The sequence below is a fragment of the Ceratina calcarata genome, unplaced genomic scaffold (assembly GCF_001652005.2).
Source record: "Ceratina calcarata isolate Rehan_Ccalc_2016 unplaced genomic scaffold, ASM165200v1 scaffold111, whole genome shotgun sequence".
Lineage (NCBI taxonomy): Eukaryota > Metazoa > Arthropoda > Insecta > Hymenoptera > Apidae > Ceratina > Ceratina calcarata.
The window spans coordinates 675,072-693,868 of NW_017132019.1; the positions used below are offsets into that span (position 1 = coordinate 675,072).

General features: G+C 35.2%; 4 protein-coding genes across 7 annotated transcripts; 2 read left to right on the forward strand and 2 right to left on the reverse strand.

The window, feature by feature from the left end:
- Nucleotides 1–137: 137 nt before the first annotated feature.
- Nucleotides 138–5,247, reverse strand: Alg7 (Alg7 dolichyl-phosphate N-acetylglucosaminephosphotransferase). Its single transcript, XM_018020182.2, has 8 exons — nucleotides 5,156–5,247; nucleotides 4,807–5,052; nucleotides 4,624–4,738; nucleotides 4,036–4,481; nucleotides 1,148–1,336; nucleotides 1,015–1,085; nucleotides 773–936; nucleotides 138–521 (listed from the first exon to the last, which is right to left on the reverse strand). Exons 2-8 carry the CDS (start codon nucleotides 4,977–4,979, stop codon nucleotides 456–458), a joined length of 1,224 nt encoding a protein of 407 aa, XP_017875671.1. The 5' UTR covers nucleotides 4,980–5,052; nucleotides 5,156–5,247; the 3' UTR covers nucleotides 138–455.
- Mgat3 (beta-1,4-mannosyl-glycoprotein 4-beta-N-acetylglucosaminyltransferase) lies at nucleotides 1,811–3,968 on the forward strand. Of its 3 annotated transcripts, none has more exons than XM_018020160.2 (3): nucleotides 1,811–2,253; nucleotides 2,330–2,610; nucleotides 2,673–3,968. In XM_018020160.2, the coding sequence occupies exons 2-3, from the start codon at nucleotides 2,452–2,454 to the stop codon at nucleotides 3,804–3,806; spliced, it is 1,293 nt and encodes a 430-aa protein (XP_017875649.1). In that variant the 5' UTR covers nucleotides 1,811–2,253; nucleotides 2,330–2,451; the 3' UTR covers nucleotides 3,807–3,968. The 3 variants fall into 3 exon arrangements, with proteins under 3 accessions (XP_017875649.1, XP_017875636.1, XP_017875658.1); XM_018020147.2 differs by having other exon boundaries at nucleotides 1,811–2,157; XM_018020169.2 differs by having other exon boundaries at nucleotides 1,811–2,157; nucleotides 2,676–3,968.
- On the forward strand, nucleotides 5,156–8,306 carry LOC108622317 (E3 ubiquitin-protein ligase RNF14). 2 transcript variants are annotated; one of them, XM_018020116.2, is made up of 5 exons: nucleotides 5,156–5,246; nucleotides 5,939–6,857; nucleotides 6,920–7,148; nucleotides 7,217–7,389; nucleotides 7,641–8,306. In XM_018020116.2, exons 2-5 carry the CDS (start codon nucleotides 5,979–5,981, stop codon nucleotides 7,914–7,916), a joined length of 1,557 nt encoding a protein of 518 aa, XP_017875605.1. In that variant the 5' UTR covers nucleotides 5,156–5,246; nucleotides 5,939–5,978; the 3' UTR covers nucleotides 7,917–8,306. The 2 variants fall into 2 exon arrangements, with proteins under 2 accessions (XP_017875605.1, XP_017875614.1); XM_018020125.2 differs by lacking the exon at nucleotides 5,156–5,246 and adding an exon at nucleotides 5,384–5,553.
- A 33-nt stretch (nucleotides 8,307–8,339) lies between these two features.
- LOC108622326 (tubulin alpha-1 chain) lies at nucleotides 8,340–10,534 on the reverse strand. The gene is made up of 3 exons (XM_018020136.2): nucleotides 10,381–10,534; nucleotides 9,792–10,014; nucleotides 8,340–9,550 (listed from the first exon to the last, which is right to left on the reverse strand). The coding sequence occupies exons 1-3, from the start codon at nucleotides 10,381–10,383 to the stop codon at nucleotides 8,424–8,426; spliced, it is 1,353 nt and encodes a 450-aa protein (XP_017875625.1). The 5' UTR covers nucleotides 10,384–10,534; the 3' UTR covers nucleotides 8,340–8,423.
- Between the last annotated feature and the right edge of the window lie 8,263 nt (nucleotides 10,535–18,797).

Here is an 18,797-nt window from a genome sequence, read left to right on the forward strand (position 1 = left end):
AAGCTTATAAAAACATTTTTAACTAAGTCATGTAAAATTTATATATAAAGATATGAATATTGTTATTATTCAACTTTATTTCGTTTTAACCCAATATCTAGCGCATTGTGATTGCCCATGATTAATATCTATTGGAATTTACAAATCGAAAAGGAACACATTTTATTTCCTGAGAATGGTACAATAACATATTATTCCCAACAATTGATAACAATCAAGAACTGTAGTTACAATTTGTTAATAAATACAAATTGTTAGAGTATATGCGCATTTGCAGAATCAGTTCTTTTTAAAACATACATACATTATGATTTATGAAAGAAAAAATTCTATATTAAAAAACTTGGGTATATATTGTAATATACATATATACATTGTTTCATTATGAAAGAAAGATAGTAAAGTAATCATGTAATTTACATTCTATTTTCCTCTGAAATATGCATCATGCATTTTCATGTTTCATAGAAGATTGCAACAAGAGGGTACCTTATAATGAATGCTAATACACTGCTAGCCACCTGAAACGTTTAATTAATTTTTAACACATTAGAACGCCTGCTTGGTACACTAATTCGTCTTCACTTTAAACAAATTCAATATGTATTTAAAATATCTACAAACGTATGTACCAAATATAATGCAAAAAATTTAGTAGTTCTTCTAAAAAATGGCATTCAAGACCAGAATACTTCTTTAAAGTTTAATCGAATAATTCATGTACGTCAGTAAATTGTGAAAACCGTCGATTGAAACAATTACCAAATCTTACCTGAATAAGTAATAAAGTCGATGTGAGTGTAGATTCTTTCATCGGGCCAGTTTTAATCAACATGAAATTAATTAGCGTGAGATTGTTACAAGTAACAGTACCTTCCTTATCCTCTTGCCATTTTACTATCCTCAATTTCCTAAATACCCACGTTATAAGTTTACCTGAGAGAAAAATCGATTTGCTATTGCAAAATTACATGGGCGTTAAGGTATGAGAAATAAGTACATATTTTGTCGTACCGATAATTCCGATATCCTTTTTATTAAACACCGTGGTACTGATATCCAATTTATCGGTCTCTTTATTGTACCTACGAATAATCACATGCATGTGTAGAGAGTACTAACGGATCAGTTGCATTTTCTCACTTACTTTGGTAGCCTGTGCCTAGGGCAGGGTATGAAATGAAATAATTGCGGCACGCTATAAAGGAAGTTAATTATCTGTGGAATGAAAAATAGCAAAATCGTTTCGCTAAAATGACCGATAATTCCTACTACAGCGAACGTCATCCCAGACAAATAACAAAAGGTATCGCCCACGAACACCTGCGCCGGATACCTTTAAAAAAAAAGTAACAAATGAACTTAACAATGAACGAATCTAATCAGCAAAAATGATCATATTCAGTGCAATGTGTTACTGCAAATGACTTCTGTAAAATAATCAGTTCTTTATCTTTACATAAATTAAATGCAGCTGACTTCGATTTATCATTCGCCTTTCTTTAGAGTAATAAATTCTCTATGTACATACATTAATCTATCATGCCGGATATCATCAATAAAAAGCAGCAAGGAAATGAACTTAACGAAGAATGAATCTAACGCGAATAAAAATAAAATTCAATAGAATATTTCTGAATACGACTGACTTACATTTATAAATCCGAATTGGGTAACAGAATAAATTGTTTAAATAGATTAAACAGTCGTTAGTTGCTACATTGTTGAGGACGCGTGCGCCTTGGTAAGGATTGCAATCGCGCTTGCCGGCTAGGTACATATGTACGCGTACATAGTTGCAGAGATCGCGAAAAGAGGTTGCGTAGCGCACTCGGGCGTGGTTTTTCAACTGGTTGGTCTCAGGCAGGCTGCACCCGGCGTGCAGCAGCAGCTGCCCCGAAGAAAGCAGTGTGGAACGCCTTAAGTGGAACGGCTCCGTATTTCACGCTAACATTGGATTTGAAGAGGTTGAAGAACATGTGGCGTTACGCCGCGGAGAAGCCCACGGTTGATGAAGAGAGACACGTTGTTTCGTTCATCGTAAGAAGTCGTAGCGTGCGATTGGGTGCCATTTCAGATTAAATGGCACGACGAGGAGCGGTGACGTCACGGTTTAAACGTCACCACGCGAAGGCACACGCATCGTCTGGCTACATTGTGAGTTCATACACCTTTACCATAGATACTATGAATCATGCACGCATACCTTGCGGCAAAACTGTCATCGAAAACCGTTCAACGTACATTTTACAAGTAAAAATAGATTTTTTTCCTTAATCTTTTAAGGAAAAAATAAATTGAATTTCGATCTTTGTTAAAATTCGAACAGGTACGCATTGATCATGTGCGTGGTTCGGGGCGGAGCTTCCTTTTAATGAAAATGTTATGATCAAAATGAAATTGTATTTAAAATGAGGAATCAGACTTACTAAGATAGAAAAGAGTAGTGCCATGCAGCCCCGCCTAGATGGGAAACTGGTCTTGCTGTACACGCTATTGTTTCTCCAAGTTCTAATTGTTATGGTATACGTCGCCACGACTCCGCCATCCGAACTGACCGCGTCGATGACCCATACCTCCGTATCATTCGTGAAATTTGAAGAACCACAGGTACAATTTCAGTGTCTCGTTTTTAATCTTAATGAAGATTACTAAATGTATTCTATCAAAAGCAGGAACCTAAACAGCGACCAGCTGTTAGTAAAAAGATTCCTATCTACCAGACAATCAACGGAGAGATAACAATAAACGATGTGAAGACTTTCACGTTCTTCGAGGCATACAATCACACCGTTTGCTGGAAGCACGGTGTGGACGACCAGAAGATGCGAAGCAGCGAGGACCTCGAGAAGTGCATTTGCATCCACGGTTGGCATGGATCCGACTGCGGTCAACCGGAGGTCGTGTGGCGTGCGATCATGGCTTCGAAACAAAACATCGAGCTGAGACATCGCAAACTGGCCAGGCGCATTATTCACACGTTTTTTCTATACGAGTACAACTCGGCGATCGCCGAGGTGATAGTAGAAGAACTGTACGACGTGGTAGATCTTTTCGTAATCTGTGATTTCAGTAATGCGGAGGAGAACTTTCATCATAAGCTACTTAAGGGTTTGTTGCGACAGAGGCAAAAGAAGATTTTATACGTTAATGTAGCGTCAAAACTGCACAAACCAGCGAGAGTGGTGTCTAAATACGTTTGGGAGAAATTGAAGACTGTTGTACGAAATTTAAGGGACGACGATATACACATAACGACTGAACCAGAACAGATATTAAACTCCAGGGCATTAATGTTCCTCAAGGTATACAACGGGTGGCCGCAGCCCATCGGTTTTAGATTAAGATGGTCCGTATATGGATTCTTCTGGCAGCATCCGCTGAAGACGACGATCACGGTCGGCGCTTGTACGATCGGATTGATGCGCGAAGCTTATCAATCAAATTCTATCATGTTGGACCGACTGGAGGGAGGAGACTTGAGCGAAAGGGATAGTCTAGGCCTAGTGATAGGGGACTTGAATCATTACGGCGGATGGTACTGCTATCTGTGTCAGTCACCTTCGAACATTATAACTAGTTTACAAAATAAAGTTAAATCGAAGGAGATTGAAATCGAAAAGACTATCGACGTACCGTTCATCGAGGACCTAATAGGAAGCGGATTATGGTTGGACGGGAAAACTACTCTTCTAAGAGTCTCGAAATCTCGAGACCCTTACTTCGCGCCTGAAATAATACTTAACAATACGTGGAAGTACGACTGGCTGGTAGAGAACTTTTACGCTAAATTAGATTATTACTGACATATTGGTTACACCTGACTGTGATATTAACTCATACTCGATACTCAATTAGAAATTATATACCATATTCTACCGAATTTATATACCGAAATAATACGTTGAACGAACTGTGAATGTTAAATGATTTATATACAAGTACATATAACTTATAAAGAAACTATTTATCATCGTTTTTTTCTCATACGAATTTATCCTTTGTGAATTGTTTTAATTAATCTGTTCAACTTACCAATTGAATTTGAATAAGGCCAGCGATGTAGCTATGTACGGAAGCATGAAATACAACGAAAATTGATGCGCCTTCCAAAGATCTCCCGATAATTCAATCACATTGAACAAAAGTATGCTCGCCGAAATTACTAGACTCTGTCCGACTTCTAAACCGTTTATACCAGCTAATATGTTTATGGCGTTCGTACAGAACACTGCCAGCATCCCCATATACAGATAATAAAACATCCAAAGATCCACCGAGAAACCGAACCAAGGTCTCAACGGTTTCGGTACGATGATCAGAGTAGAGTTAAAGTTAATATAATAGACCATCAAAAGCGGCAAGGAAGCTATGGTCGGTAACAATAATTTGTGCCTCCAGCGAAGGTCCAACACATCATCGGCGAAACCCAAAAGTAGCATACAACAGATTGACAGTAATGCTGCCAAAAATTCCATGAACTGTAATTGAAATTTCACATTAATTACCTAAATTCTCAAAAGCCCCACGATCTGTTTACTAACGTCAATAATTAATAAGCGACGTTTTCCTTGAAACCGACGAACGTTACAAAGTATTTCATGCGATCTGTCGGCTGCGTACCTCGTTGTGAGGGAAGTTCGTATCGCTAAATAGATAATTTGTGAACGGTATGGGAATAAACAAAAATAGCGTCACGAGGAAAACGCATCCGGTGACGACGCCTAAGGCTTCGGGCCTGGAAGAAAAATATTACCTGCATCAGCCGTCCGTAAAATTCGAATTTCAAATCACGAGGTCACTTACACTTTCTCACCACTGGTCTTATTCATATCGACACCATATAGGTTAGCTTTGATGAACATATCCTTTATACCCGGTATTAAACGCACGGTTAAGAAGTACGCGGCTATTGACATCGCGAGATTAATTAAAATCGGAGAAACGGACCTCCGGCCATCGTCGTTCGCGCTCAACATCTCGTCGGACCGTACAAACACGTACAAAACGAATCACATGTATCTAGTCTAACAGTGTCTAGTCTAGTACCATCTAGAACACAAAACGCGTGTACTTAGGAATGATTGACGTGGCCGTGTACTGATTACCGATTATGTATCACTCTTTGGTGCACCTAATGTGAATTCGGTGATACCTTTTTTTAAACAACGGCGAAAACGATGAGGACTTAACCCGTACATTTTTTTACGTTCAAACAGATGCGTTGTACGTGTCGCTCTAGGCAGGTAGGAGAATACATCGGTTAATCTTATGATTTTACTAATGATAATGTATTAACAAAATTTATCTCTTCATTTCAATTTCACATTATTTTGCAACGATTTCTCAATATCATAGATAAGATAAAGTGATGATTCATATTTATAGGTGTATATATATATATAAGTGTGTTACATGTTATATGTTGAGCGTTACTACAAATTGTAGTAATGATATAAACTTCTTTCTGTGCAAATTTCTGATAGAAAATTACATAGATTTATGAGTTACTCTTGAAACGCAAATAACATACATTCCAACACGATTGATGAGGTAACAAGTAAAGAAATATCGCAATGTTAACGGTTTATTAAAAAAATTTGCTATTCATTTAAATATATCTGTTAGTTTCGAAATCTGAATTCCACTGTTAATGAACGTATTAAATTTTAACTACAGAAATCGTTAAACGTTTCTTAATCAGTATGCAACATTTTTTAACCTAAACCTGTCAAATACAGAGTGTACTCATTTTCGGAGTGAAAGACAATATGAAATTGGCACGTGTATCATGACTTAGAAATATCATTTATTATTGACTGGACAGAAATTTGAACTTCTCTTCATTGTATGAAATAATCAACATGTTTTTCATTCGAACACCTTGTGCGAAAAAAACTAAACTCCTAACGTGTATATTAAATTTTGCATTTTCTAGAGATCATATTGAACACATTTAAGCTGTTCAATCTCTATAAATGGACGACGAAAAGCAGAAAGATGAGATCAGTGCATTGGAAAGTATTTACAACTCGGAAGAATTTTCATATTTCAAGGAGAACGATCAATATCAATGTGCCTTCACAATATTTATAAATCTTCCTGAAGATTATCACATAATCTACAAGAATTTGAAGCAGCCAGATGAGCCTGAACAGAAAATCAAGTTGTCTCATTTACCACCATTGATGCTTCATGTCATTTTGCCAGAAAATTATCCTTCTGAATCACCACCTGAATTCACTCTATATTCCTCGTGGTTACACCTTGCCTCACTCATTAAATTATGTAAAAAGCTAGACAAACTATGGGAAGAGAACAAAGGGCAAGAGATATTGTTCACATGGATGGCCTTTTTGCATGACGAAGCTCTCGCCGATGTAAAAGAGAAATTGAACATGAGCCGGCCATACACATACTATAAAGAATTTATGGAGAAGGCTCATAATATTCAAAAGAATAAAATAGAAAATGTAGATAAAGAACATACCACTGAAGCTGGCAAGAACAGTACAAGGGTCGGAGTGAACGTAAAACGTTTATGTAGAAGAAGCCTAGCGCAGAAGCATCAGGACAAGAGAGCCGTTCTCAATTATCCGATTGGGAGGAATCCTATTCAAGCCTTAATCGATTACAACGAGAAACGTAATCAGATCGAATTTAAGAAGAATTTCTACACTTGTAGAATTTGCTTTCTGGATAAAATAGGGGAACATTGTACGCAATTTTTACCTTGCGGTCATGTGTTCTGTAAGGATTGCGTGACTGGGTACTTAGAAGTGAGAATCAAGGATGGAAATGTGCAAAATATTTCTTGTCCCGAAGAAAAGTGTACTTCCGAAACTACTCCAGCACAGGTAAGTTCTCTTTTTTACATAATATTTATATCAAAAGGTGTGTAACTTAAGTACGTTTTCAGATAAAAGATCTGGTGAGCTCGGAGTTATTTGCAAAATACGATTCTATATTACTGAGTGCTACGCTAGATACTATGGGGGATATAGTATACTGTCCCAGACGTAGTTGTCAATATCCAGTTAGTCGTGAGCCAAATGAACAGATGGCAAATTGCCCGATATGTCAGTACGCATTTTGCGTTTATTGCAAATCAGTATATCATGGGATAGAACCATGCAAAATTTATTCAGGTAAAATTCCATGTTCAATCTTTCAAATTAATCAGAAGTTACAATTAATGAAATGAACAATATTACAGATGAAGTACAGAAAATTGTAGCCGAATATCAAGAAGCTTCCAAGGAATCGAAGTTGCACATGGAGCTACGTTACGGTAAAAAGCAGTTGCAGAACTTGGTGGAGAATGCTTTGTCTGAGAACTGGATCAAAACTAACAGCCACAAGTGTCCTAAGTGTCAGCTATCAATCGAGGTATCATATTCTCTTCATAAACATACCCAGCGTCCAAATAGGAGACTTGAAAGTAGGCGACTGAGAAAAAAAAATTAATGGATGAGTTTCTTTTTTTGCTATCAGCATGTGAAAGATAGACAGAAACTATCAAACCATGTTTTCTCTATTTTTGACGAGGTCAATAAAAATAGGATGGATGCTCGGACTATTAAATACTTGAACAAAAATCGTGATACCGACATGTCTTGTATTATGCATTCGTTTCACAGAAAATGGACGGTTGCAATAAAATGGTATGCTGGCGGTGCAAAACATTTTTCTGCTGGCTATGTAAAACCATTCTTGATCGCGACAAGCCGTATCGTCATTTCCAAGACATGAATTCCCATTGCTATAACAGGCTGTTTCATGGAGTTGTGATCGAAGACGATGAGGACGACGGTGACGACAATAATGATGAAGTGGAGATGCACATCTTGAGATACGAAGAAGACCGGGCACGCTATTACGAAATGTATGATTACGATATGAATGATATAATATAAAATGCAAATTAAGCTTGAACCATTTTCCGGTATTGGTATAGCTAGTGAAACAATTTACACAATCATGTTTTGTTATAAATTTTTTGAGGTGCCGACAGCAGTTTTGCTTACAATTATTTTTTTTACGAGTTTTTGTGTTCCATATTTATATATATTGGTGCCTGCACAAAGGGCGTATTATAATTCTGTATATTTTGATCAATTTGTTGTACAAATATCAATTGAATTGGAAATTATTTCCTCAAGGAGTTTCTATGCAAAAAATCTTCGACGATGCATGTTCTCAGAAAAATCACGTTTTATATTCTGAGGGAAAAGTCAAGTTACAAAATCATTGTAAACGACATGTAAGAATATATACCAATAAACAAATTATTTAATATAAAAGGAGTTCGGGTATTTCAGTTTGACGACATACCGATGTCAATGACAATTTGCCCAATTTTTATTACAAAAAAAGAGGAAGAAAAACAAAACGTATTAAAACAGTCGTAGCACTCGTGCTATTTAATACTCTTCGGCGCCCTCTCCCTCGCCCTCGGCAGAATCCATGCCGACTTCCTCGTAGTCCTTCTCGAGGGCTGCGAGATCCTCGCGCGCCTCGGAGAATTCACCCTCTTCCATACCTTCGCCGACGTACCAGTGAACGAATGCGCGTTTCGCGTACATCAAGTCGAATTTGTGGTCGAGACGGGCCCAAGCCTCCGCGATGGCGGTCGTGTTAGACAACATGCAAACAGCACGCTGCACCTTAGCGAGGTCACCACCAGGAACTACAGTCGGTGGCTGGTAGTTGATGCCGACCTTGAACCCGGTCGGGCACCAGTCGACGAACTGGATGGTACGTTTAGTTTTGATAGTGGCGATCGCCGCGTTCACATCCTTCGGTACGACATCGCCTCTGTACAGCATGCAGCAGGCCATGTACTTTCCATGTCTCGGATCGCATTTGACCATCTGGTTTGCCGGCTCGAAGCAGGCGTTAGTTATCTCTGATACAGAGAGTTGCTCATGGTATGCCTTCTCCGCGGAGATGACCGGCGCGTACGTAACCAACGGGAAGTGGATTCTTGGATACGGCACCAAGTTCGTTTGGAACTCGGTCAGATCGACGTTTAATGCGCCGTCGAATCGCAGCGACGCAGTAATAGAGGAAACAATTTGGCCAATCAGTCTGTTCAAGTTTGTGTATGTTGGTCTTTCGATGTCCAAGTTGCGGCGGCAGATATCGTATATGGCTTCGTTATCGACCATAAACGCGCAATCGGAATGTTCGAGAGTGGTGTGCGTGGTAAGGATAGAGTTGTACGGTTCGACAACAGCGGTGGAAACTTGCGGGGCGGGGTAAATGGCGAATTCCAGCTTTGATTTTTTGCCATAGTCGACGGACAGGCGTTCCATTAACAGGGAAGTGAATCCGGAACCGGTACCACCTCCGAAGGAGTGGAAGATGAGGAAACCTTGAAGACCCGTGCACTGGTCAGCCAATTTTCGAATTCTGTCCAGTACGAGATCAACGATCTCCTTTCCAATCGTGTAGTGACCACGGGCATAGTTATTGGCTGCGTCCTCTTTTCCAGTGATCAGTTGTTCCGGATGAAACAGTTGACGGTAGGTGCCGGTTCGTACTTCGTCTAAAAATAGAAGTAATCAGTTTGATTACAAATTCATGTAAAAAATTATCATAAGTAGATTACAGATTATGAAAAATATTATATGAATTTAAACAATGTGCTTTAGATAAAAATATTTTTCATTGCTTCAATATTGTGAAATGTGTGTAGTTTTTGATATCTCATATATATTTTGCATATTCACTTTTTAAAATGTACAGTCTAATTATAAATTTGTAAAATAAAATCAAGAGATACTAACCAACTACTGTAGGTTCCAAGTCAATGAAAACTGCTCTAGGTACATGTTTCCCCGCCCCAGTTTCACTAAAGAAAGTATTAAAGCTGTCATCCCCTCCGCCGATGGTTTTGTCAGATGGCATCTGGCCATCAGGCTGGATGCCATGTTCCAGGCAGTACAATTCCCAGCAGGCGTTGCCGATCTGGACTCCAGCTTGTCCAACATGAACCGAAATACACTCACGCTAAAAGCAGAATATAATTCTTAGTACATTCTCAATGATAATAATAGCAGAGGATAACGATCCTTTTTCTTCACGCGTCAACGACCAGAGTTGAACGAACTCCCGAGAGGAAAACTGATCCCAGATTCGAACTATGCGAGAACTGAAGAGAATTTTATGGAGCAAGGAATTTTAATCGGACAGTTAAAAGTTAAGCCCGAAATAATTGAAATGAAAAAAGTGAATGGTAAATAATATTTTAACGAAGTCGGAAGCCGGCCGGCGTTTAACCGTTACAATATGGCCGTTTTCTCGCCCAGCAACCGAAGCTTAGTCACCAATTTTCTTTGATAACTAGCGAACCAAGGAAAATTGAACAAGACTCACCATTTTTTAATGTAAAATGGATGTCCAAAATTGCGAAAAGAGTAAAACTGCACCCGGATCGTTGAGTTAGCTAAAGCAAGTAATGGAGCTCTCGCTAACAACCACAGAAATTTCCCAAGTGCTCGTCGCCAAACGAATGCATCAACGGGCAAGCGGGACGGTTATTTATACCCTCGGTGGGCTAGTTCTTTGGCGTATTGTGATTGGTCGACGATGGCCTCATTCCCTTACGCGATTGGTCTTTTTGCGACCGCAGTACCCACGACGATTCAATGCACGGTCCTTATACGGAAAATATAGTCCCCGAGTATAACCGTGTTTAACATGTAATAGTCTTTTTTCATTTACATTAACGGTAAGTGATACATTCATTTCGTAAAGTTCATACAATTCTGGATGAGCAATATGCACTTTTTGGTCGCTGAATTTTGAAAACTGTAATAAAATTAATCCTTAAACGGAAAATTTGATTCCCTTTCTCGTGCTAACGATCTAATTACTTTATTTACTGGCATGAACAGTAATACGGGTAATGCTACATTCTTCTGGTGGAGTTCATTCAAGTATGGATAGATGTAATATTAATTTCTTGATAAATAAATCATTGGAAACGTAAGTGAGAATAAATTATAGTCCTGGTCTTCTTTTAACGATATAATCGGTTTTTTCATTTACATTAACGATAATATGGGTAATAGTACTTTCATTTGGTAGAGTTCGTTCAAGTATGACTGGGTAATATCAATTTTTTGACCGATGCATTGTCGAAAACATAAAAGAGACGTATATAAGTTTCTTCATGCAGAAAATGTCGTACGACTACGGTTTTTCCATATTTGGATTGAGAATCGTGATTGGTGACTCACGTAATTTCGTGTTCTATCTCCTTTACTGTAAGACGTAATCGAGCATTATTTTTACCGAAATTCTAGCTTGTATAGAAAGCCTTCGTATTTAGCAATATCAATTATGGATTTTAATTAAATGTTTTTTTTATGAAAATGTATTTGATACAGAATTATGAATAGTATACACATTACATACATATGTATATGTATTGTATAATTCGTCAATTTATTTCATTCTTTTTATACTGCCTATCACTTGTGCTTAAATATATATGTTGCACAAACATTTAAAATATGTCTACGTAACTTAATTTACATATTAATATGGACTGCGAGAGAGTACCAGATTTATATTACAATAAATCTAGCAATCATATGTATAGACAATACATATAAACACTATTCCATAGATACATAATGCAGAAATTAAAGCAAATGTATTACAGTTAAGTCGGTTATATTTATTCTTATAGTTTACTATGAATAAATTCAAGGTATGGCGTGTACTGTATACGTATACCTCGGTTTGCAATATTTGCATTACGCTCAGTAGATATATTGATTTTGTCTGTATATAACGGGTGTTCTGGAAGTGAAGCTGTCATTAAAATTTCTTAAGAACGCTAAAAGTTATTAAGTATTATCGATGTTCACAGGAATCATCATATCTCTACATACAGTGAAGTCCATAAATATATTCGTGCACATTTAAAAGTTGAATAACTTCTTTGATATTGGATTTAAAGAATTAATTTTTTATATCTGTACCAATATATATCTGTTATAAGAAAAATTGAGTGAAGTTAATTTAAGGAACACGTCTGACGCGAAACATCTCGTAATATTTTGTCAAATAGGTCGTACGATGAATTGCAGCTGATCTACTTCCTGTCTGTCAGCATACACCGTGTCCGCTACTCTCTACTCTGTTAATTCTGCGATCTCACGTTACTGAAAATGAGGCTTCTGACGTTTTTCATACTCTTTCATATTATATTACATACATGCATGCGTATATTCTGAAGCTTTGAAAATTTTTTCGATCGCGAACTGCCGCGATAAAAATAATTCGAGTAAAATCTCTTATCTTTAATCTCTTCTAATAAAGTTTGTTAACTTGCTTTTTGTAGATTTCACTAATTTCTGTACAGGTACAAAGTTTTATAAAAGACGTCTAAAGTATATAAGTATAAAAATGTTAGAAGCATCGAAATGAAATCTTTCAATTTATAGTATAATAGTTAGACCGCGGATTTTTATGCCAAATCATATTTTCTGGAGCATATTTTGAAGAATGTAATCTATTTCTACAGATTTTTCATTTTATAATTTATATATCCAGACAGATCCATTTTCTTAATGAGACTCGTAGTACTTCGATTTGCAAAAAATACTTTACAATTTTTATTAGACCTCGACAACAAAATTAAAAATGACGACATTTACTTATGTCTTTATTATTCTGACTTTGATGACAATTTATAACAAAATATTTTTTAACAATACGTAGTAAACTATGTCAGTAAAAGTTTTTTTTTATAGAATTAACTTATTTGCTTCAAAAAAGTTATTCTCTTCTAAGAGTCATTCAAATAGTTTCGTGAGGTACTATGTAACTATTGAAACTTTGCGCCAAGAAACCACGTGTCGTGGTTCGCTTCTGGTAGCGTTCTTCTGGAGGGAAAAGTAACGTGTACCGGTGTACAAATATTCTGTTCGGTTTCAAGTAAGTTGCAATATAAATCAATTTGTTTCAAACGTGTTTTTCTTACAAGAAAGATTTTCGGGAGTGTGAGCAAAGGACGTAGGGTAAAAGTAACTTCAATTTACATACAAAGAGAAAGAAGTTAGGTTAACTCGCTGGAGGTAGAATTAATATCGATATTTGATAATAAATATAGATTCTATCATAATGATACGTGAATGAAATAATTAAACTAAAATTTCTTTAAAGTGTGACGCTCAATTACATATCACTAAACAGGATTCTAATAAAGTACTAGTAGTACAATAGTGTAGGTTATATTTGAGTTTGTAATTGATAATAATTTTATAATTTTCTGACATATTTACTTTATTTTCTCTATTCGTATTTATTATATAGGAACATTACATTAACAGTAATGTTATTAGAAGTTGAACATGCAATATAAGTTACATTTGAATTGATAATACACAATAATTTAAAAAATTTTTAGACACATTCACTTTATTTTCTCTCTTTATTTTTATTATATGGAAATATTATATTAATAAAAATGATATTAGAAGTTGAAGACCCACCTTCAAAGAAACCTAAGAGAAATTCTAGAGATAGCCCTAAGTCTAATAAACGTAGACACTCTATTAAAGAAAAAGATGATGCAGCATTCAAAAAATTATGTACAGATTCAATATCACTTAATGATTCAAAAGAAGAACATATAGAAGAGAAATCTGATGAAGCAAATGAAGACATAGCTAGACAATCATTTAAATTCAAGGAACATAAAAGTAATCTTCCACACAATTTAATAGAACTTATGTATAGATTAGATTTGTCCGTGCTTTGTTTATTCAGAAAACTTAAATGTGAATACAAATATCGTTCGTTATCGTTAAAGTTTGGAGACACTGAAATGAATAAGTTCAACGATATAATTATTAGTTATGAAAAGAAGACTGTGCATGTGCAAATAGAAAATGTAGATAAATGTTATTTAGATAATAATATCACTTATGCTAAATTATTTGCTAGAGAGAAACATCGGTTCTCTCTTAATAACTACTTCAACAGTTTCTTTGAACAAGTCATCTACAAGCCAGAATTATTAAACAACATAGAATACCTTGTCGTTTATACTAATGCACGGTTGGATATTACAACAAGAAATGAATTAGAGAGAGCACGATCCAAACAATTTTACCCTTACAAATTTGATAATCTGAATACGGAAGCGTGTGTCGTCTTGAAAGATTTTCTGTTAACAAGTAAACAGGAAAATAGTTTTTATCAATTTTCACGAGAAGAGATAGACAGAGAAGAACTCTTAGAGCGGTTACGATTTTCTCCTGCTATGGTGAAAGTTATGAATGAAAGAAAACTTGAACCGGCATTTGTGAGACATGTGAAAACAGCATTTATTGATAAACTCGTATTTGCAGTTGGTCAGCCTAGTAGGTACAGACTGAATAGTATTATCAAAAATGAGATAAAGGAGAATAGTAGATTCGAAGATGATTATATAACATTACAAGAGGAGGTATTACATGCTTTAACAGCTCCAGGAAAGTCTAGACTTGGCAATTACATAGCAGAGATGATGTACGAGTTTCATGTATTAATGTCTTTCTTGCATACAATGTTTTTACATAAACACATGTCTTCAATCAGTTTTGAAACTAGAACCTCTTGTGTGTCCAATAACATTATTATTAATTATAATGATAGAATTACTCGTCTAGAAGTTCATAATACAGATACTAGTATCAGTTATAATCAATTATTTCCTGCTGCTAAACATCGAGACAGAATTCGTTTTTCAATTAATAAATATTTCACATTTTTTATCGAGGAATTAAACGATGATATAAGATATCTTATTATCTATACCAACACGGGGTTAGATTTGACGGAAGATAATGAATTAAAGAAAACGCACAGTAAAGACTTTCATTCTTTAAAATTCGATGAGATCGATGTTGAAAAGAAAAAGTATAAAGTCTTGAGAAATTGTTCTTCTATAAATAAAAGTGGTCTTTATCAATTTTCATCGCAGGAAGCTACAAAGGAAAAACTGATGGGTTTATTAGAACTTCCGCCCAATTTGCAAATAAGGGAGGAAGAATTTTCCAATAATTATGAAAGAGAAATTAAAGATAAATTTTTGCATAAGTTAATATTCGCGGTTAATCAACCTAATAGGACAGTTCTGAATACTGTTTTTAAGGAAGAGTTAGAAAAAAGCTACGAGTCCAAGGATGCTCCATATAAGTACGAAGAACTGCATGAAATTACATTACGCTGGTTAGAATCCCGAAAAGCCGGTGTTATCACGAAAGGAGTAATGGAAGTGATTCTAGAAGATATCCGAAATAATAGATCCAGTTCCCTGAAACTTCGACATAGAAACATTGATGAAGAAATAAAATTGGCTAAACGCGTGGCTGGTAACGAAGGAACACCAGCATTTAATAAGTTCCTAAATTTTTTAATTGATGGAGAAGGGAAAACATATTTGCATGTTCTAAAAAAGAATGGAATAGCTCTGACTAATGTGTTCACTATTTTCACTGGATCAAAAGCTAATGGCATGCGCGTGTTTAAAGAGTTATACAGTCTTTGGTTTGATAAAGAAGGAAACAAAACCCACTACTTGGAAATTTTAGGAAAAGATGACGCAAAGTGTTTAAGGGATATGTTCCGAGTTTTGCATGGGGCGGGACTAAGTGCTGCAAAGATTTTCAAAGATTTATTCGATCTCTGGTTTGACGAAGACGGGAATAAAACGTATTATTTGAGAAATTTAGAAAAGGAAGGAATATCCTTATCTATCATCTCTAACATTTTATGTGGAACACGGACTCATGCTGTGAAGTTTTTTAAAGATTTGCACGACGTTTGGTTCGATGATAAAGGAAAAAAAACGCAGTATTTAAGAAATCTAGAAAAAGAAGGCATGACCTTATCTACTGTGTGTAATATTTTAGAGAAATCAACAAAAGCTAACGTTCCTAAAGCTTTTGTAGATTTTTACAATCTCTTATTTGACAAAGACGGAAATAAAACGCAATATTTAAAAATGTTACAAAAAGAAGAGATAAATTTATTGCAAGTCTCTAAGCTATTAATCGGAGCGAAACCTGATGCTACAAAAGCTTTTAAAGATTTGTATGGTCTTTTCTTCGATGAAGAAGGGAATAAAACAAAACGTTTAGAGATTCTAGAGAAGGAAGGAATCAGACTGTTTACCATACTTAGTACATCGAGCAAAGCAACGACCAACGCTGTGAATATGTTCGAAACATTATACAATCTTTGGTTCGATGAAGCAGGAAATAAAACTCGATACGTAGAAACTTTAGAAAAGAACGGAGTACGTTTATTTAATATATCGAATATTTTATTCGGAACAGGAAGTATCCAGGTTGACGTAGTTTTTCTAAATTTATACAGTCTTTGGTTTGACAGTCAGGGAAATAAAACGCAGTATTTAGAAACATTCGAAAGAGAAGGGATCGCCCTATCGGATGTCTGCAACATTTTAGATGGAACAGGGTCCAGTGCTATACAAGTTTTCAGGAATTTATACGATGTTTGGTTCGACGCACAAGGAAATAGAAAGAAGCATTTAGACAATTTTATTCAGAAAGAAGATAATGAGAAAAGTTTTACAACGCTTAATTTATTGAACATTCTGATCGGAGCTAAAGTGAAAGTTAATGGAGCTTTTGAAAGTTTGCATAGTGTTTGTTTTAACGATGAAGGGCAAAAAACGGAACTCTTAGACGATCTCTGTAACGCAGGTTTTAAGACAAGTTATCTGTCCTGTTTGTTGTACAAATCAGGAATTTATGCTTCTCATTGTCTAAGAAGATTGCATATCGTTTGTTTCGATGAAAAGAGAGAAAAGACGAAACTCCTAACCGATTTTTACGAGGCAGGATTTAAACCGCGTGACTTATGCAATATATTGAGTGGAGCACCACAGAATATCGAGAAGTTTCACGATTTTTGTTTTGTAGAGAAAACAAAAATGTATTTAAAACATTTCTTAGATGATAAAGACAGTTTTACTATTCGTAACTTGTGTAACATATTCTGTGGGGCGCGATTCGATATTTGCACCGCGTTCGAAGATTTTCATGACGTCTGTTTCGATGCAACAGGAAATAAAACAGAAATTGTAAATGACTTTTATCAGACAGGTTTCACACCAAAATATTTATCTAATATATTATTTATGTCAGGTAATAATGCAGCGTCTATTCTAAAGGATTTTCATAAATTGTGTTTTGGTGAGAAGAATTATTTAAATCACTTTTTGACCGAGGTAGAATTTTTCACGCCGAAGAACGTATCGAAAATCTTTCATGGGGTACAGAGCAATATTAGTCCTGTCTTTGAAAAATTACATGACATGTGTTTCGATAAGACGGGAAGAAAGACCAAATATTTCAAGAAACTTATTAAAAGTAATCGAGACGAGGTGCTTAATATATTATATGAGGAAGTAAGGAGTACACCTATTGTTTAATTTATCGATTTAAGAAATGAAAGACTGGTCGCATTTACAATGCCTTTACTTCATTGTTTAATATCATTTATTGTCATATATGGTACATGTAATTGTTCTCGGTTATTAAAAGGTAATATCAGGAGAAATAGGTCAAATTAAGGGACATAGACATAAAAAACATGTATAAATTAGTCATTGCTTTCTAAGTAAAAAAAATAATTCTGAAACGAAATTTCTCCAGTTGATTTGGAAAAGAATATATAGACGTTTAAAGTTTTGGTTTTTCACTACATACAAGTACAATATATGGTAATTATAATGTTCATTTAATTTGTGTTTAATATTTCAGTAATAAAACTACATTATACAATTTTTACATTTCGCCGAACTTATAACTGAAACTTAGCAGATTCCTGTACTCAACTGTCTTATAACAGATTTAATCAGTACTAAGAATTTTTAACTTCTCTCAATCTGATTAAACCAGTTGGATTTTGATACATATTTTCATGGCACATGTTACATAATGAAACTATGTTGTAGTAGACTTACAATATAAAATACGGAACGAATATTAGTGAATTCTGGAAAAGAAAATTATTTAAAACAGAGTCAGAAAATAAACTTTAATATTAAAAGGAATTAGTTTTTTTCGTGTTATATTGTCTATTATAAAGATACAATTTCTACACGTTTTATTGTACAACATTATATGCTTCGATTTCTATGATCATTAGAGCCTCTTACGCACGGGGGATTTCCCGCGCCCTTTTTTGTTTCACCATCATTTTCAACATACTATATTTCTTTAAACATAAAATTTAATTTCATATGAGAAATAGTTTTTTTTCGTTTTGCACTTTGAAATACGAAGAGCAATGATTTACAGTTTGAAAATAGAGTGACTCGCTTGAAATTAAAGCATTTATCATTTTAATAAATTGATGGATTAAAAATGTTATATTCTAATAATAATATTATTTCTAAACTTCGACAATCTTTATAATATTTACACGTGTACTTTATAGGCTTTTGATACTCTCGCAGGCGGTACACTTGCAGACTTACACCCTTTTGTACTTCTACTAATTAATTGGGTCTTGCATAATCTTATTACAACAAATACAAATTTTACCAATAATTGCATACTCAGTATTGTTTACAAACATATTTAATAACTAAACTGAATAGTAAAATTATTTTCCTTAAAATACAGTGCAGTAAAATTTTTCGACGAGATACAAAGCTCTACATTAATGTATAAATTAATTTGACACTATCAGTGCGGAATGTATTAAAAATTTACCAATACTATAAAGTATGTTTTGCAAAAATCGTAAATTAGCTGTTT